Raw genomic sequence first — 19,626 nt, 5'->3', positions numbered from 1 at the left:
TTCTAATTAAATAATTTTTGGAATCTTAGATCTCTCAGAACCTGACACATTGTAATTCTGAGACTCCAGGAAAGTGGCAGTTCTGTAAAATGTTGGCGCTGGTAGTTTCACACCTAATTCACTTAACACACACACACACACACACACATACACACATTACCCACAGTGACAGAGGGACAGAGTGACATCAGATGTATGATACTTTTTTTTTAATTTTCTATCATCCATATAGTGTTGTATAGTCATGAAACTATGCATATTTCCTCAGAATGACTTGTCTTCTATGTGTACAATTTTTTTAAGTGTTTAGAAGCTGCACTTTAAAACAATAAAAGACATTTACTGGTTACTTTTTTACTGTTATTTCAAAAAATCACCACGACAAAACCATTCAAGCCATTCAAAATTCATCCGCACCTGTACTGTAAGATACATTCTTTAAACAGTGGTAAAAGAGGATGTGGTGCTGATCCTTCAAGAGTCACTCAAAACATATCTGTCCCTAAGCCTATAAAGAATTATTCTTAATATACAGTTCACAATACTTCAGCTTGATATTCTAATTAAGTGAGGGTCATTTTATCAGTAAAATACATAAAATTCATATTATTTTTCTTTGAAAGATTTCTATAAATGATTTAAATCATTATACTTGTTTCTACAATAATTATTTAAAAGTAATCCTATAGCTCCATCTGGTGGCCATTATTGGTACTAAGAATTGCAAGCTTGATTTATATGTTATGATAATTTTAATTTTATGCTGGCTCTTGAAAATGATAAAGCTATGAAACTTACTGTGCTTCCTTCAAATGATGACTTCTACGTATATAAAAAATTATGAAGAGTTGGAATTAAAAATGTTAAAGATATAGTAAAATAACTATTGTATTTTTTTTATGTTACTTTAATAAAGCGCTATGGCCACACCATTTAAGGTATCCTAAACCCTTTCGAAATTTAACATCTTCAGTATATGGTTTCATGTTAAAACAGTTTGGTGTGAACTACTTATGTCTTCTTAGAGGAGAATTAATTCATTTACAGGCTGATTTTATCATAAATCCACAGTAACATTTCTGAGTTCTGTATCAATCTGTGTTGTTGTTTGTTTATTTTTATTTTTCATAGGAAGATAACTGACCCTTTACTCTCCTTTTTAATAAATGTGCTTATAAACCAAGAACAAGCTATTTATAGCTGTATTTATAAACTGCTTACTACTGACTATTAATATTGGGACAAGGCTTTATGAAGCATGAACTGACTATTTACTAATGAGTGCAGTTATTATAAAGTGTTATCAATGCATTTGCTAATGTTAACAAATTAGACATTATTTTACAGTGTTATTAAATCCTTTCAATGATTTGTAAGTGTTTTGTAATGATTTTATTGACCTACAAGTATTTGTGAAAGTTCTGCTTGCATTACAGCTTAGTCTTGATCTGTGAGCTGAACAGATTTACTGTAACATCCATGAGATTATGTAAATTCAAATAAATATCATGTCACAGGATGTCAGAGGTCAGTATCAAATTAATTTGAAATTATTATTTGCAGCACAAATAAGGTTTTTTAGGATTTTTAAAAATCCCTAAAACTGTCAGAAAAGGATAAGGCCTAAGATGTCTATGTGAGTGGCTAAATTTATTTGTTTTTATAACTAAAATGCATAAACTATGAAATTATACAAAATGTATAAAAATGTACAACAGTTATTCTTTTCCAATGTTTTTTATTTTTTTATTTTTATTTTTTTATTTACATTTAAAAAAATTAGCCTACGCAATCATTCTAAACAGCTTGAATAAAACCTGTTAATATTTATTATAGACCACTATAACTGTGTATAATCTAACAAACGAGTTTATTATGAAAATAAAAGCGTGTACACCAGATAAATTGGAAGATAAAGAAATTGCTAACAATAGTATAATAGAGCATGTTTTAGGTTTTTAGGCGTTTAGATGCAGAAATGGACAAATCAAATGTAAAATAAAATGTAATTGATTTAATTAAATATAGATTAAGTCTTGTTAGAGCAAAATAATAAATAAATACCTACACACATTAAAAAAGCAGCCAAGATGAATGAGTTTAATTTTTTATATAGATTAAAATTGAAGACAGAAGCAGGTATATGCGGTCACTTAATATTAAAATCCAGTAGATCCACTTCAGACTTATTTCTCAACAGTTTATGTTCACGTGGCTGTTTTCGTTTATATTAGCCAAGCTATTATGTATTTTGAAATAATCTTGTCCGTGATGTGTTCGTTCTTACGACGAAAGGCAGAATCCTGCAGCTCGAGAGATATATGTTATTCTGCCAGTCGCGCTTTCAAGTAGTCTTGCACACTTAAACGGGTCACAAACACCTATATTTAGCTCGTGTTGTGTTATAATGGATGTATTGTGTGCATTTATGGCAATAATTTATTTTAAAAAGCTCTTAAACAAGAATAAATTCGTTAGTTTTGAACTTGTGACACTGTACGCGCTGATCGGAGACAGTGATTTCATATAGGCAGCCGCGAATATTTCATTTTCACACAAACAGTTCAAAAACATCTTAATTTAGCTCTTGGTGTGTTCTAATTGGTGAATTGTGTGATATCGCTGCAATACTTTATTTTTAATAGCTATAAAACAAGAATAAACTCGTGTTTTCTGAGCTCATCATTCCACACGCTCCTGCTCAGAGCGGTGATTCATCTCTCGTGTTTCTCACGTATCACTGACCACACATCAATTATTAAGCCCTGACCTAATAATAATCATATATGTTGGTTTAGCTTGTCAGTGTGAATTAAATCCAAGTATTTATTTGTATTTTAACCGATTTAAAAGTGAAACCATAAGACAGTCTCCTCCCTTTTTAAGTCCGGTAACTGCACCTGTAGGGGCGCATTTTCTCTCAGACAATGGAAGTCTAAGCACACACACTCAAACAGATGGACAGAGTGATATGAGATGTCTGACAGTTTTTTAATTTTCTGTTATTCATACAGTGTTGTAAAGTCATGAAACTATGCATATTTACTCAGAATAACTTTTTTTCTGTATGAAAAAAGGTTTTGAAGTGTTTGGAATTTAAAAATGCAGGAAAATTAATAATTCCATCTTTACTGTCATTTAAAAAAATCACCACGACAAAACCATCCAAGCTATCCAAAATCCATTCACAATTTAAGTTCCTCAATGTTTTTTCAACATGTAGACAAAGTTTGGTGTGTATAGTGTTACTCTCCTCTGAGCAGTATGCATTAATTCACAGCTAAATGTAAAAAACAATCCACATTCAAATCAAAATAGCCGACTTCCTGTTGGTCGTAGCTGATGATTGTAAATTAGAAAGTTGTCCGTCTTGATGAGAAAAATTTTTGTACTGAGTTTGGTGTCTGTAGCTAAAACTAACCCCCCACTTTTGACAAAAGGTGGCGCTATAGAGTGCCTCTTCCACGCCCTCTTATGAACTTTTGCCAGTGTCTAGCTGTCACTAATACTGATATGTGTTCTGAGTTTGATGAAATTCTAAGCATGTTATTTGCCTCAAAATCACCTGAGAAGTATTCCAGTTTGACATGTTGCCACGGCAACAATATTTTTAGATATCCAATTTCCCCCAGCAGATTCATATCGGCTGTGTTTTAACATTATTCTGATGAAGTTTGAAGCAAATCGAATAAAAATAAGATGCTGAATTCAAAGCATTTTGAAAATGACACACTTCCTGCTGCCAGTTGGTAGCGCTATAACTCTGACTCCTAATAGTCACATATATGTGATCGACATCATACAATGAATAATCTGATGAAGTTTGATTGAAATCAGGAAATGTATGTGGATGGTATTAGACACTTCCTGTTTCTCAATTCTCGCCATAATTTCAACGCCTCGCCACGAGCAAACCGTTCGAGATATCAAAAATCCCCTGGCAATTTTTCATCCCCAATGTCTTGATATCATGTTGACCGAGTTTGGTGGTAAACGAGTAAAAAACCTATGACAAGTATATCAAATTCCAGAGCATGCGCTTTTTACATAACTCTAAATAGCTGACTTCCTGTTGGGCGGAGCCTATGACATGCAATACGAAAATTGTTCGGCACAATGAGATCTATATGTGTACTGAGTTTCATATGAATATGTGCAAGTATGTGTGAGCTATACATCAACATTTATGACTGTGTTCCAGGGGGCGCCGTAGAGCCCCTGTGCCACGCCCGGGTCCCAGCCTCTGCAGGCTCCTAAAGGGCACAGATTCCAAAGTGTGTGCAAATTTTCAAGAGTTTTTGAGTATGTTAGGGACCCCAAAAGCCCCCACAACTTTGACCAAAAATATGAATAATAAACCCTAAATAGCCAACTTCCTGTTGGGCGGAGCCTATGACATGCAGTACGAAAGTTGTTTGGTTTAATGAGATCTACATGTGTACCGAGTTTCATGTGTCTACGTGCAAGTATGTATGATATATGGCCCTCAGTATTCCAGGGGGCGCTGTAGAGCCCTTGTGCCACGCCCGTGTATCAGTCTCTGCCCGACCCTAATGGCCGCAGGTTCCAATCTGTGTGCCAATTTTCAAGAGTTTTCGAGCATGTTAAGGACCCCAAAAGCCCCCGTAACGTTAGAAAAAAAAATAATAATAATAATAATAATAAAATATAGCTGCAAGCAGCGATGTCGGGCTCAAGCCATCAGTGCAACGCCACCCTGGTGGCATCGGGAAAACTGTGCCCAGCGGGCATAAGCATTTACAGTAACCCTCTGACAATCAAGTTTAAGGGATGTGGCAGTTAAAGGGTTAATCCGACCAATCTAGACTTTGAAATCACATACACAGAACAATATATATAACTTTAGTAACACTTTATTTTAAAATGTATAAAAAATGTATAAGGTGTGCATTGTAGCTGACACCTATATGAACACATTACAATTGTTTTGTGACTACAAGTCTTTCTTCTCAAATGCTATTGAGTGGTCGCGAACGCGGATGGGAGAATGGCGCATATTTGTTTTGTTTTTTTTGAGCAACTGGTGCCCCCTCTGGGAGTTGGTGCTCTACGAAGACTGCATACTCTGCATATAGGGAGCGGCGGTACTATCTGGAAGATATATTCCTCAAACCATCGTACAAGTGAAGGTGATGCTAGTCCTTCAAGAATCGCTCAAAACCTTTTCAAGTGTACAGTTTCCTTTTATTGCATCTTGAAATAAATATTTCTGAATTCTGAATCAAACTGGGTTGTGTTTATTGATTTATTTTATAAGACAACTGAAACTTTAATCTCCTTTGTAATATATGTGCTTTTAAACCAATAACAATGTAATTAGAGATGTATTCCTGCTTAATAATGACTATTATTAAGGGAAAAGGCTTTATAATCATGAACTATTTACTAATGCTTAGCTAATGAGTGCAGTTATTATAAAGTGTTACCAATGCATTTACTAATGTTAACAAATTAGACATTATTATACAGTGTTACCAAACCCTTTAATAATTTATTAGTGTTTTGTAATGATTTTAATGACCTATAAGCATTTGTGAAATAGTTTTGCTTGCATTGCAGCTTAATCTGTCAGTTGAAGAGTTTTACTGTTACATCCATGAGATTAATAAATGTCATGTCATGTCACAGGTTGTCATAGGTCAGTATCAAATGAGTTTGAAATTATAATTTGCAGCACAAATAAGGCTTCTTAGGATGTTTTTAAATCCCAAAAACTGTCAGAAAAGGATAAGGCCTAAGAGATTTCTTAATCTGTAATGAAAGGAAAAAAACACCACCATTAGCAACAACAAAAACAATAACAATTTAAAATATAGATTTTTTTTTCCTGATTATTAAAGGAATGATTAGGTCTCTCTCTCTCTCTCTCTCTCTCTCCCTCTCTCTGCCAGACAGCCCCTCCCTACAATCCACACACACTGTCAGTCACCAAAGATTCAGTCACCAACCCCCTCACACTCACACTCCCCCTCCCTCTCCCCCTCCCTTTCCTCACACAGACGGAGTGGCCAGAGTGAGATCATGTCAGTTGAGAAGTCTGACAGTTTTTTCTTTTCTTTTATCCATACAGTGTTGTAAAGTCATGAAACTATGCATATTTCCTCATAATGATTTGATCTCTGTATGAAAACATGCCTTGAAGTGTTTGGAAGCTGCAATTTAGACATACAATACAATTAATGTTTCCCTTCTTACTGTCATTTCAAAAAATCACCACGTCAAAACCGTTCAAGCTAACCAAAATCCGTTCGCAATTTAAGTTCCTCGATGTTGTTTCTTCATGTAGTCAAAGTTTGGTGTGTATAGTGTACTTCCCATGTGAGGAGTATGCATTAATTCACAACTGTAAAATCTCAAAAATACACATTCAAATCAAAATAGCTGACTTCCTGTTGATCGTAGCTTATGACTGTGAATTAGAAAGTTGTCCGTCTTGATAAGAACAATTTAAGTACCGAGTTTGGTGTCTGTAGCTAAAACTAAATAAAATGCATTATTATTATTATTAGCTGTACACTTGCTAAACATTTTTAAATATAAACTTATGCAATTGTGTGTGTGTATATATATATATATATATATATATATATATATATATATATATATATATATATATATATATATATATATAAATTCAAGTGTACAGTTTTCTTTTATTGCATCTTGAAATAAATATTTATGAGTTCTGTGTTTGTTTATTTTATTTATTTTATTTTTTATTTTACATTTTTTTTAGGGAGATTACAGCCTTTAATCTCCTCAAAATAAATGTGCATATAAACCATGAACAATTTAATTATAGCTGTATTTATAAAATGCTTACTAAAATATTAATTTTGGGAGAAGGCTATATAAAGCATGAACTGACTATTTACTAATGCTTAGCTAAGAATTGCAGCTATTATGAAGTGTTACCAATGCATTTACTAATGTTAACAATTGAGACATTATTTTAAAGTGTTACCAAATCCTTAAATAATTTAAAAGTGTTTTGTTATGATTTCATTAACCTATAAGCATTTGTGAAATAGTTCTGCTTGCATTAAAGCTTAGTCTTCATCTGTGAGCTGAACAGTTTTACTGTTACATCCTTGAGATTATGTAAATTCAAATAAATGTCATGTCACAGGGTGACAGAGGTCAGTATCAAATGAGTTTGAAATTATTATTTGCAGCACAAATAAGGTTTTTTAGGATTTTTTTTAATCCCTGAAACTGTCAGAAAAGGATAAGGCCTAAGATATTTCTTAAGATGTAATGATAACAGCACAATTAGCAACAACAACAAAAAAATAACTATTTAAAATACAGTTTTTTTTCTGGTGATTAAAGAGATGTTTAAGTCTCTCTCTCTCTCTCTCTCTCTCTCTCTCTCTGTCTGTCTGCCACTCAGCTCACACCCCTCCCCCACTCACACTCACACACACACACAGAGTCAGCACACAGAGTGACAGAGTGAGATCAGATGTCTGACAGTTTTTTAATTTTCTTTTAATCATACAGTGCTGTAAAGTCATGAAACTATGCATATTTCCTCAGAATCACTGGTTTTCTAAATTAAAAATGTTTTTTAAAGGTTTGGAAGCTGCAATTTAAAAATACAAGACGATTAATGTTTCACTTTTTACTGTCATTTCAAAAAATCACCACGACAAAACCGTTCAAGCTAACCAAAATCTGTTCGCAATTTAAGTTCCTCGATGTTTTTTCTTCATGTAGACAACGTTTGGTGTGTATAGTGTACTTCCCCTGTGAGGAGTATTCATTAATTCACAACTGTAAAATCTCAAAAATACACATTCAAATCAAAATAGCCGACTTCCTGTTGATCGTAGCTGATGACTGTGAATTAGAAAGTTGTCCGTCTTGAAAAGAACAATTTATGTACCAAGTTTGGTGTCTGTAGCTAAAACTAACCCCCCCACTTTTGACAAAAGGTGGCGCTATAGAGTGCCTCCTTCACGCCCTTTTAAAAGCTTTTGCCATTGTCTAGCTATCACTAATACTGATATGTGTTTTGAGTTTCATGTAAATCTGACTTTGTTGTCTGCCTCAAACTCACCATAACAGAACATTCAAGTTTGACACGTTGCCATGGCAACACTATATCAGATATCAATATCCCCACAACAGATTTACATCGGCCGTGTTTTGTCATTATTCTGATGAAGTTTTAAGTAAATCGAGTAAAAATAAGATGCTGAATTCAAAGCATTTTGAAAATGACACACTTCCTGCTGCCAGTTGGTGGCGCTATAACGTTGACTCTTAATAGCCACATATATACAATCGGTATCATACAACGAACAAACCCATGAAGTTTGATCAAATTCAGGAAATGTATGTGGATGTTATTAGACATTTCCTGTTTCTCATTTCTCGCCATAAGTTCCATGCCTCGCCACGGGCAAACCGTTCGAGATATCAAAAATCCCCTCGCAATTTTTCATCCTCAATGTCTTGAGATCATGTTCACCGAGTTTCGTGGCGAACGGGTTGAAAACCTCAGAGGAGTATTTCAAATTCCAGAGCATGCTTTTTTTTAACAGCCCTGAATAGCTGACTTCCTGTTGGGCGGAGCCTATGACATAAAGTGTGAAAGTTGTTCGGCTCAATGAGATCTATAAGTGTACCGAGTTTGATATAAATACATGCAAGTGTGTGTGAGCTATGGTTCAAGAATTCTGACTGTCTTCCAGGGGGCGCTGTAGAGCCCCTGTGCCACGCCCGGGTCCCAGCCTCTGCGGCGTCCTGATGGCCGCAGATTCCAATGTGTGTGCCAATTTTCAAGAGTTTTTGAGCATGTTAAGGCCCCCAAAACACCCCGGAAGGTTTAATAAAAAATAAAAATAATAATAACAAGAATAATCCTTAGAAGAACAATAGGGCTCTTCGCCCCTTCGGGCTTGAGCCCTAAAAATAATCCTAAGGAAAACAATAGGGCTCTCGCCCTCCAGGCTTGAGCCCTAATAATAATAAGAATAATCCTTAGAAGAACAATAGGGCTCTTCGCCCCTTCGGGCTTGAGCCCTAATAATCCTAAGGAAAACAATAGGGCTCTCGCCCTCCAGGCTTGAGCCCTAATAATAACGTTCATTATTTTGAATAGAAATCATCACTCATACAGCAGTCATTCATCTCATCTCCGGTTTATTTGTGTTCGTATACATACAATATCCACGATCCGCCAGGGCTATAGTCCAATGGTGCGCACATTTGAAGAGATAATAATTTTATGACATGTTTGTAAAATATTTAATCATACAGAATATCATTTCTATTCATTTTACACTGATTTATGCGATCTGAAGAACTAAAACAGCTAACAGAGCTAGCGATTACTCTCCCCTCTTATTGATTCGCGTCAGCTATGACATCAGTGCAATATCATTAGTTTGTAAAGCTGTCCATCATCTCACGTGAACCACATGGCCAAAAGGATGTCCTTCTGCAATGAAGCTGTCTGTGTCATTGCAGTCTGTGTCATTGATAAAATATATGAAAGACAAAAGTAAAAAAAAATATTTGATTCCAGCTTGTTAAATGTGAATATGTTCTAGTGTGTTCTCTCCTCTGTGACAGTCAACTGAATATCTTTGAGCTGTGGACAAAATGAGAGGACCATTTGAGGACCAATCCTGGGCATTTGGGGAAACACTTAGATTAATGTAATGTATGAATTGAATCCTATATGAGGGAATAACCAGTGATACTCTTGGTAGTAATATCAAATGATAGCCTATAGCGATGTCATCAGGATACCCCTACACCGGTAGGCAGTGGACCACCTTACCGTGACCACAATGTGGTCACCCAGAATTTATAGTTTACCCACCTCTTTTTTTTACCACTAAACCTCTGGTGACATCCCATAGGTGCAATGGTTTTTATACTGCACAAACTGTATATTCTATGGCCCTACACCAACCCTACATCTAACCCTAACCCTCACAGGAAACTTTGTGCAGTTTTACTTTCTCAAAAAAACTCATTCTGTGGTTTATAAACATTTTGAAAAATGGGGACATGGGTTATGTCCTCATAAGTCACCCTCTTCTTGTAATACCTGCGTCATATCCATGTCATTATACAAAGTTGTGTCCTGATATGTCACAAAAACATGCCCACACACAAAGAGAGAACACTTTCTTCAGTTTACAAAAAAATTAAATAAAATAAAATGTAATTTTGTATCTTTTTAACAAATGAGGATGTCCCCAAAAGGAGGATTTGTCAGATTTAACTGAGTAAAGTGGTTCACTTCTGAGTGCAAATCTGACGCCAACATATTGTCCTTTCACGCCTTGTTGAAAAGAAAACAGCAGCTACAACCTTCTGCTGAACTTCTCTTTTTGTGTTCCTCAGAAAACAAAGTCATGCAGATTTCAGGATCAGTATAGTAATATTTCTTAGAGATGTTGATGACTAAAAGTCACAGAGGCAGATGTGTTCTTATATCATATAGCCATTCATCCTGCAGGAAAGTGACAGATTAGAACTAAATAGACCTCGATCTGACCCGGACACAAGAGCGTGAGTAGGTCTCTTGCCCTGGGGTCTTGTGCAATGGGACTTCTGAATGACTCTGCCTCACACTGTCTGCATGACTTGATGTCAGAAATTTCTCTTTCTCTCTCACGATCACACATACACCCACAATTGAGTGCTCAGTTCCAAGAAAGTGGGTAAAGTCACTGATGAATTTGCTTGGCAGACAGCTCAGTGCCCTGTAGTGTCTGTCCTCCAGCATCATTGCTTATGCCTTGTCCATAAAGCTATCCCACAAGCCACCTGGGAGCTCCCAGATCAATCTGCAATGGAGTCACATCAGCAGGAAAATAATTGTGCTCCAAATATAGCACTTTCTCTAAACCTTGTCTCCTGATTCTCCTGACACACACATCAAACGGACAGCTCAACAAGAGCAGAAATGCAAGAGTGTGAGATAGCAGGGCAAATAACAAATGCTAATATATATATATATATATATATATATATATATATATATATATATATATATATATATATATATATATATATACACACACACACACACACACACAGAGAGAGATATGGCAAATAAACATTAATGTATATATATAGATATATACCTTTATGTGTGTGTGTGTGTTCATGTTGTATAATGTGCATATACAAACCTTTGTAGAAGTGAAAAAGAACCAGTATATTTATATTAATAAAAATTCTATAATTATTATTTTATCATTTACTCAACTTCATGTTGTTAACATAAACTCGACTTATTTTGAAACAAAATGTAATAGCCAGAATCACTCTGGCCACTCTTTACCATATAATTGAAATGAAGGATGTCTGGGACTGTTAAGCTCCAAGTTAAAGGATTAGTAGCTTTGTACCTTTTTATTTTATATTCTATATCCAGTATTCTAACTGGAATGAAGTCATACTACAGCTTTTGTGACAAATAGATTTAAATTTAAGCCACTGAAATTCTGCCTTTTCCTGTGAGATGTCAAGAATATCGGTCCGTTGTGGCCTACTTTATTACATTTTATGACAAATGTGGGTCAGGTGTGTTTTTAGGGGGCAAACTGATGAATGCTCATGAGGTTAACTAAACCAGAGGTGTCACACACAGAAACATCTGAGAATGGGATCCATGATGTATTTTAGTCTCAATGCTGCTCTCCACTGGCAAACAATGACAACAACTACTAATCGATACATGAAAGTAAAAGTGACGTGACATTCAGCCAAGTATGGTGACCCATTTAACCCATCCAAAGTGCATACACAGAGCAGTGAACACACACACACACAAACACTGTGAACACACACCCGGAGCAGTGGGCAGCCACTGTAATATTAATATGTAATATATTGAAGATGCTAAGACATACAAGTACAAAGGAATAGTTCACCACAAAATTTCAACTCTGTCATCATTTGCTCACCTTCAAAACCCTTATTAGTTTCTTTCTTCTGCTGAACACACACACACACACACACACACACACACACACAAATAAGATAATTTGAATATATAAGCCAATGGCAACCGTCAAATGTGTGGTTACCCACATTCTTCAAAATATCTTCTTTTGTGCTCAACAGAAGAAAGAAACTCATACAGGTTTGGAACAACTTGAGAATGATTAAATGATGACAGTATTTTCATTTTTGGGTGATTGAATCCTTGATGTAATAAAAGTGTATAATATGACTATTTACCAGCTTTGCAGACACTTCTACATAACTAAAAGAACATTATGCAATTCATGAGTGATGAGAATCAACTTCAGAAACAAATTAGCAGTGAATTTTGATACTGAGAGATGCCACAAGGATGAGGTCAATTCCTCTCAATTAATATTAGAAAGTTATTAATAAATTAAGCAAAAGTAACACTGCCAAAGCAACCAAAAAAAAGAAGTATTTTCACCCATGTATTTTAACAGGTTTTATATAATTAATTAATTAATTTATTTATTTATTTAATATGGACATAGCAAAAACATTGGACAAACCAGATGCAATATTTAAAGTGTTATAGCACATGTGCTAATTTTCAACACCTGTCCATAGGGGCTTTAAAGGCCTAAGCATGCTGTCAGCATTGTTTTAATGAAACATTAACCCCACTTTTACAGCTAATTTTTTGTTTGTTTGTTTGTTTGTTTAAGGGGGCACCTGACAAGACCAAATAAACCAAAATGCTTATATAGTAATACAGTAATACTCACTATCATTCAACACTCTGGAGTCATTAAGATTTAAAATGTTACAAAATATTTTTATTGCTGTGCTTTTGAACTTTCTTTTTATCAAATAAATAGAAAAAAATTATCACCATATAAAATATTAAGCAGCAAAAATATTTTCAACATTGATAATGAGAAGAAATGTTTATTGAGCAATAAATGGGAGCCAAGCATATTGGAATGATTTATGAACAACTATAAATACTATAATAAAAATTATGCTTTGCCATCCCAGAAATAAATGTAATTTTAAAATATATTAAAACAGACAACAGTTATTTACAATTGTAATAATGCAGATAAATGCAGTTTTGGTGAGCAGAAGAGACTTCTAAAACTTAAAAAACAAAAAGTCTTAGCAACCCCAAAGTTTTGAATGGAAGTGTATTATATAGCCCATTTTCATATAATATAGAAGCTAATATAACCTGCTCACAAAGATTTGCAAAATGAATGGTTTCCAAACAGGTTTGTTAAAGCGCCTCAAACAATACTATTAATGAACCACAGAACCATAGTGTTTACACTCTTCAAGACAAAAAACTACTAAAACATACAAAATGCCTACTAACAGTTGTCACTGCATTTTAAACTGAGATTGAAGAAATTTCCTTAACATCCAATATTTTACACACATCATTTTTAAGATAGATTTCTGAAATGAAAGTGGAGGAGCAATGAAAGGAGCTGATTGACATGTACTCACCACTCATTGTCCACAGGTGTGATGTCAATGCGAGGGGGTGTAACGAAGGGGAGTGTGGTTGGTCTTGCCATGATCTCGTCATCTGGACTGCGGGACCTCTCCGTCTGCCGCCATGATAAAGGAGGCAACTGTAGGTTACCGGAAAAACGGCGCCGTCCTCGCCGCAGGTCCACCCCCAGCGTGCAACCCGAAGAGGTGAAAGATTCACTTAGTCTGCAGTCCGGAGGCTCTGTACTGTCCTGGAGTGAGAAACGAAGTAAGTAGATGGTAAAAAAAAAATGTCAGCAGCTAAGGCTATTTGATGGCTGTATTGTACATGTTCTACCAGTTAAACAGGAGTTCTATAAATGCAATAAAAATGTAAATAAAAAGTGAGAAAGAAAGATAAACAAGAGGGTAAAAATTGGAATTGCTTTCACTGGACTATGGAATTTTAATAAATAAGACAAATGAAAACATTGTAAAGAATTTCACACCACTAGAGGGTGCCAGCGCCTTTCACTCAACATTCAACTTCTGTTCTTTTGAAAACACATAAAATGACATTTAATAGAAGTCTGTTGTACAAACAAAAGCTCTAAAAGCGGGAACGTAGAAGATAAATATTTCAAATATTTGGATTAGACGTGTCAGGTAAATCTTCACAGTCAAATATATTCAGTAATCAATCAAGCACCGTTACAAATACTAAAAACAAGCACGAAAATGTGATATGGTACGGTTGTGATTTTTATGTATTTATTTATTTTTTAGATGAATATTAAAATACTGCTTAGCAAAAGTACTACCACCTAAAATCCAATGGATTACCATTATACATCCATTGCACATTTTGTGAGGAAAGGGAAAGACTAAAAACTCCCCCACAGGACTGAGATATGAGAAGCACTGCATTGATTGATACATGCAGTGGTTGCTCTAATAAATTTTCCTTTACCGCTGTGTTCCCACATACACGCTGTTCATTTGTGTGAACTGAAAAACCATGACAAGCAGACTTCTTTCAGTTTAGTCATCCCCATGAGGTGCACACGCACAAAAAAAAAAAAAAAAAAAATACATAAACACAACCAGTAGTCAGATTCACCAACAAATGACTCATATTTGCTGGTTCAAGTTCAATTTGAATCAGTCTGATGTATTCTTAACTAAGGTTATGCGAACACAATATTTTCTCTTTCTTTATCACACATATACATGTAAACCATTAACTTCTAAGACACCAAATGCTCTCAATAACAAAGTACATAACTGTCAAAAGGTACTAATATGTAACATTTAGGGAGAAAGATGTACCTTTTGGCTTTTCCATCTACCGTCCCAGTGACAGCTTTATACCTTTTTTCAGAGAGTAAAGCAAGCAAAGATGTATAAAGAAAGTAAAAGCATTTCATTATACCTGCAAAGAGACACATGCACATAGATAGACCATGGGTTCTTAACCACAGGGCCAGGGCCCACAGGAGGGCATCAGCACACTATTAAAGGGAGCCTCCAGATGATTTAAAAATGATTTAATGCGAGTTCAACGATTTGCGCGAGTAGATTACTGATTACACTGATAGGCGACTGCACTGCCCCGTGTCACTGTTTAGAATGGGAATTTTCTCATGATTTACAAAGTAGTTGAAAACATTAGAGATATTGTTAGTAATCAGCTGGACAAAATATATAACACTAGCCTAGTGGTTTTTGGATATTTTACTGCAAATATCTTACAAATTGTACCTTTAAACATGCCATAGAATGCAAAAATTACTTTTATAAGGTGTTTGAACACAGTTGAATGGCTGCAGTGTGTGAAAACCACTGTTAAGAACGTTACTTTAAAAAAGTAATTAGTTATAGTTACTCACTACTTTTTCCAAAAAGTAACTGAGTTAGTAACTGAATTACTCTATAATAAAAGTAACTCGTTACCAGGGAAAGTAACTATTTAAAAAAAAAAAAAGTTGCTATATGTCAATTATTTTATTTTTTTAGCAGTTTTCACAAGTCAGTTGAAATGAGTAGAACGGACAGGTGTTTGTACATAACTTTCAATATGTATTGCACGTCAAAAGACAGCAAGAGTTTTATCCTGCACTTCAAGTATTATCTTTGTAAGAAAAGTGTTTTTGGCCACTAGCTTTGTAGATGCATGTCACACATTACATGTACACATTAAATGCATGTTCTTGCCTTTGACCACAATGAATTTGAAGTAGCGCTTATATCTCCACCTTGAAAATGCCAACTTTTCATCGGATTGCTCCTGACTCGCCATATCTGCTGCTGCTGCGAATCTCTGTGTAGCTGTTGCATGTGTGTTATGTGTTCGTGTGTGTGTGTTTGGTGCTGCTGGCGCTGCCGCGTGTGCCGGCATGTGTGTAAAAACACTGGCTTTGATTGGCTACCATGAAACACATGACTCTGCCTTTGCCAATCATAATCGCTTATCTCGTTTTTAACCCACCTCCACACTCGCTGTGTGAGCCAGGGGTGCGTTCGGATTGTATAGTTTATTAAATCAATGCATAGTAACGCACCGCATTTAACTTTCAGTAATGGTAACGGCGTTGTAACGACGGGAAAAGTAATTAGTTAGATTACCCTGTTACTGAAAAAATAACGTCATTACCTAACGCCGTTCTTTTAAACGCCGTTATTCCAAACACTGGTGAAAACAACAAGCCTATAATGGTAAAAATCCAACCACTCATTGTTTTAAAATGCCAATAATTCATAAACAGTCTCTCCACACTAGCAGTTTCAGGTTTCTCACTACTATGATGACATAGGGTTAGGGTTAGGGTCCGCCATTACTATTCTCTTGCTGTAGCTGTTGGAGGTACAATATCAGCGCCAAAGAGCCATTAAACGTGTTGTGTGTTGTAGGGATGCACCGAAATGAAAATTCTTGGCCGAAACCGAAAACCGAAAAAGAGAAAACCAAGGCCGAAAACCGAAACCGAAACACCGAAATAAATTATGCCAATTATTAGTACCATTGCATTTATTGCTATGACCGTGTACTAACTTTACTAAAATTAAGATATTGCAATTGCATAAATTAATATTAAAGTTTCAAAGATAATTACAATTACATAACTTATAAAAAAAACAAAAAACATAAAAATACATAATTACAAATGATGTAAATATTTATTAAGCACATTGCAACAATGCACAGTATAAAATAAAATTCAAACAAAAAATTTATCCCACTCATGTGTATATTTAATAATAATGTACAGGCCTACTGGCCTGCAGAAAGGTTTTAAAATGAACAGTTCTCTCATAAAAACAAAGTGCATTTAGGTGAAGTGTATTTGAAATTTTTCTATGTAGGACTAGAAAGTGCATTACTTCTCCAGTTGGCAAGACTGTTATCACTTCTGGGGATGGAGACTTCAGACAGATAACCATCTAGCTGTTGAGCAGTTGAGCTTGTCATCTGCCTGACATTTGAGAAATATTTGAGAGAGTGTATTTAAATAGGGCCAGGGCATAAATAAACATTTTTAACAAATTAAAGCAGAAATCTAGCAGAAAATCTAGCATATGGCTACAATCTGATATTATGTATGTATATATGTTTGTGTGTGTGTATAAGAACAAAATAGCCAACGTATTATTATTATTTGAGGCACTTTCTTGCAGAATTCCACTGAACATATCAGACAACGATGGTGCATGCCACTCATCTGGTGCAGAGACCAGTCTTTTTTTCTGCGCTCTTATCTGTCTCCTGCGCTTGGCGCTTCTCCGTCTCCACGCGGGTTCTCCGCATCCAGCGCGGCCTGGATCATTTTTCGTGCGCGCTGCCTTATTTCCGCATACAAGTAATGGTCTGTATAACGCGGATCAAGCACATTCGCGATGAAGTGCAGAGGATCCGACAAGATCTCAGTGAGACGTGTGCTAACAGACTCTATAAGACTGTACTTTTCTTTGTTTTTACTTCGTGGTCCGTCTTAATCTCTTTGTTAGGAGACGTTTTAGTGCTGCGAATAAAGGAGTAAGAAGAGAGAGAATGTTCTCACTGGTGTGAAGTGAATGTCGCGGGGAGCTCGTGGTCTTTGCTATGCAGGTGCACGTGCAGGTCGCGGTTTCTGTTTGCGTCATCACAACATTTCGGCCGTGTTGTTTCGGTGATAAAAGTCTATCGGCCGAAAACCGAAAAGGCCATTTTCGGCCGAAAATTTTCGGTGGCCGAAATTTCGGTGCATCCCTAGTGTGTTGGGATGCACCAACGAACATAGGAGTCTTCATAGACTGCTGAGGACATGGTTGTTAACTTTCATTTTCGAAAAAAAACAAAAAACCTATACATTAGTGCTACCATTTTACACCAGATTGCCTCACATATGAGGGTCAGTTCTGCGCTGGAGTTGGGCAACTGTAACACCGCGATGCCCACAAGCATGAGCTCTTGAAGCTCCGGGCCAGGGTTGCCAGGTTTTCACAACAAAACCGGCCAAATTGCTACGCAAAACTGTTTTGAGGGGAATCCCCCATTAAAAATTACATTCCAGTGGGGTTAAATACACGTTTTTGATGGGATTGCCCTGCTAAAAATTTTCATTTTAAGGGGCTAAATATCATGTTACTGTGGGAAACAGTGGACAACACTGAGCTCCAAACTTGTCTGAAAAGGGAGGCGGGAGCAGTGGTTCATTTTCATTTAAAGGGGACAAAAACTAATAACCCCAAATGTGGCAATTTCAACAAGCTATAAAAAATTATCTATTAGGTATTCTGAGATAAAACTTCACATACACAAACTGGGGACATCAGAGAACAATATTAGTGCCATTATCCCAAAGCAGATTAAATGTGACTGGAGAGACAGAGACATCACACTATTCATGTGAGTTCAGGGGTTCATCTCATAAACCAAGAGTTCAATAAATTGAGCAGACCCAAAATAATGCCTGCAACAGAACAAGAATTGCATCCACTAATACCTGATAGTCATTTAATATGCACTTAAAAATAGAGACAAACAAACCCTCCATCACAAAGTTTAAAGCTTTCAAGGACTTAGTCAAATACATGGCTTATTAATAAAAACTAAGCTGACCAAGCCAAATTACTGAAACACAAACAGAGAGATACCTCAAACTAGACAGAAGCAACATCACAACACAGTCAATTGGAGGGGTAAATATCCCTAAACAAAGAGTGCAAACTGTTAGAACATTAGAGCAGAGTGACTAAGAAAAGTATCCAAAGAGACATGCAGACAGGGACAGACATGAAAGAATCCACACTGTGTCCCCACTGCACACAAATTAACTGGAAACAGAAGTGTACTTTTTGACCTCATGTCTGAACTACACATAGACCAGGGACACTTTATTGCACAGACCACCCCAAAGATTTCCATCTGAAAGCACACAAGGACAAACTCTCAGGCCTGCAAGGTTAAACTCTAGCAAGCCCAGCTGCAAGCTATGTAAGGCCCTGACATGACAAAAGGGCAACCAGCAAAGGCCACCAACTATAAAACAACCTATACAACAGACATAGGCAATATACAAGCAATATACAACAGACATGAAATGTTTTTTAAAAGTCAAGCATACATATATTGTTACTGCTCTGTAAAGCCAAGCAATTTGTGAGAATGAGTTTGCAGACTGCCTAATCAATATTAATATTGGGAATACGTATGTTACTGTCCATAAATCTATACATTTATTAGCCAAACAACGGACATTTTCTCAAAAGCTGTACCAGTTACAGAGGGATTCAAATCCCATTTACTGCTATGACTCGTCATTACTGTTGCACATTCTCATTGGTTTGCTGGCCTGTGGATGATTTCATACTCAAGTAAAGCTATCCATGAATTGGTTATGCAAGCGGAAAACTATACTTGCTGCCAGATTTTGATTGCCGAAAATCACATTACATTTGATGCCAAACTGACTCAAATCAATTGAAAGAAAAAAATTGTTACTCTATATTTTCATGATTTCTTGAACAAAATGTTGATATCCACTAAAAACATTTTTTCATAAATTTTGGGCATAGACAGAGTACGTTCAAGGTACACGTTATTTGGCAACATGCTTGAGAAAACTAGTCGAAAGTTTCGTTTGCCATTTCCTGGCAACAGCCCTACTTAGTGTTTCTTATTTGCGGTCTATTAAAAATTTATAAATTAAT

The 19,626-nt window shown here is 35.8% G+C and overlaps 1 protein-coding gene across 1 annotated transcript in view; it reads right to left on the bottom strand.

Moving 5' to 3' along the window:
* The window catches only part of LOC113050571 (cAMP-specific 3',5'-cyclic phosphodiesterase 4B-like), a 171,622-nt gene that overhangs the window by 109,235 nt on the left and 42,761 nt on the right, over window positions 1–19,626 (bottom strand). The window contains exon 3 of the mRNA XM_026213660.1: window positions 13,471–13,709. Within this exon, the coding sequence (XP_026069445.1) occupies window positions 13,471–13,709 (239 nt within the window). The remainder of the gene's footprint in view (window positions 1–13,470; window positions 13,710–19,626) is intronic.

This window comes from Carassius auratus, chromosome 31 (assembly GCF_003368295.1).
Source record: "Carassius auratus strain Wakin chromosome 31, ASM336829v1, whole genome shotgun sequence".
Taxonomy (NCBI): Eukaryota; Metazoa; Chordata; class Actinopteri; order Cypriniformes; family Cyprinidae; genus Carassius; species Carassius auratus.
This window is presented reverse-complemented; position numbering and strand designations above follow the sequence as displayed.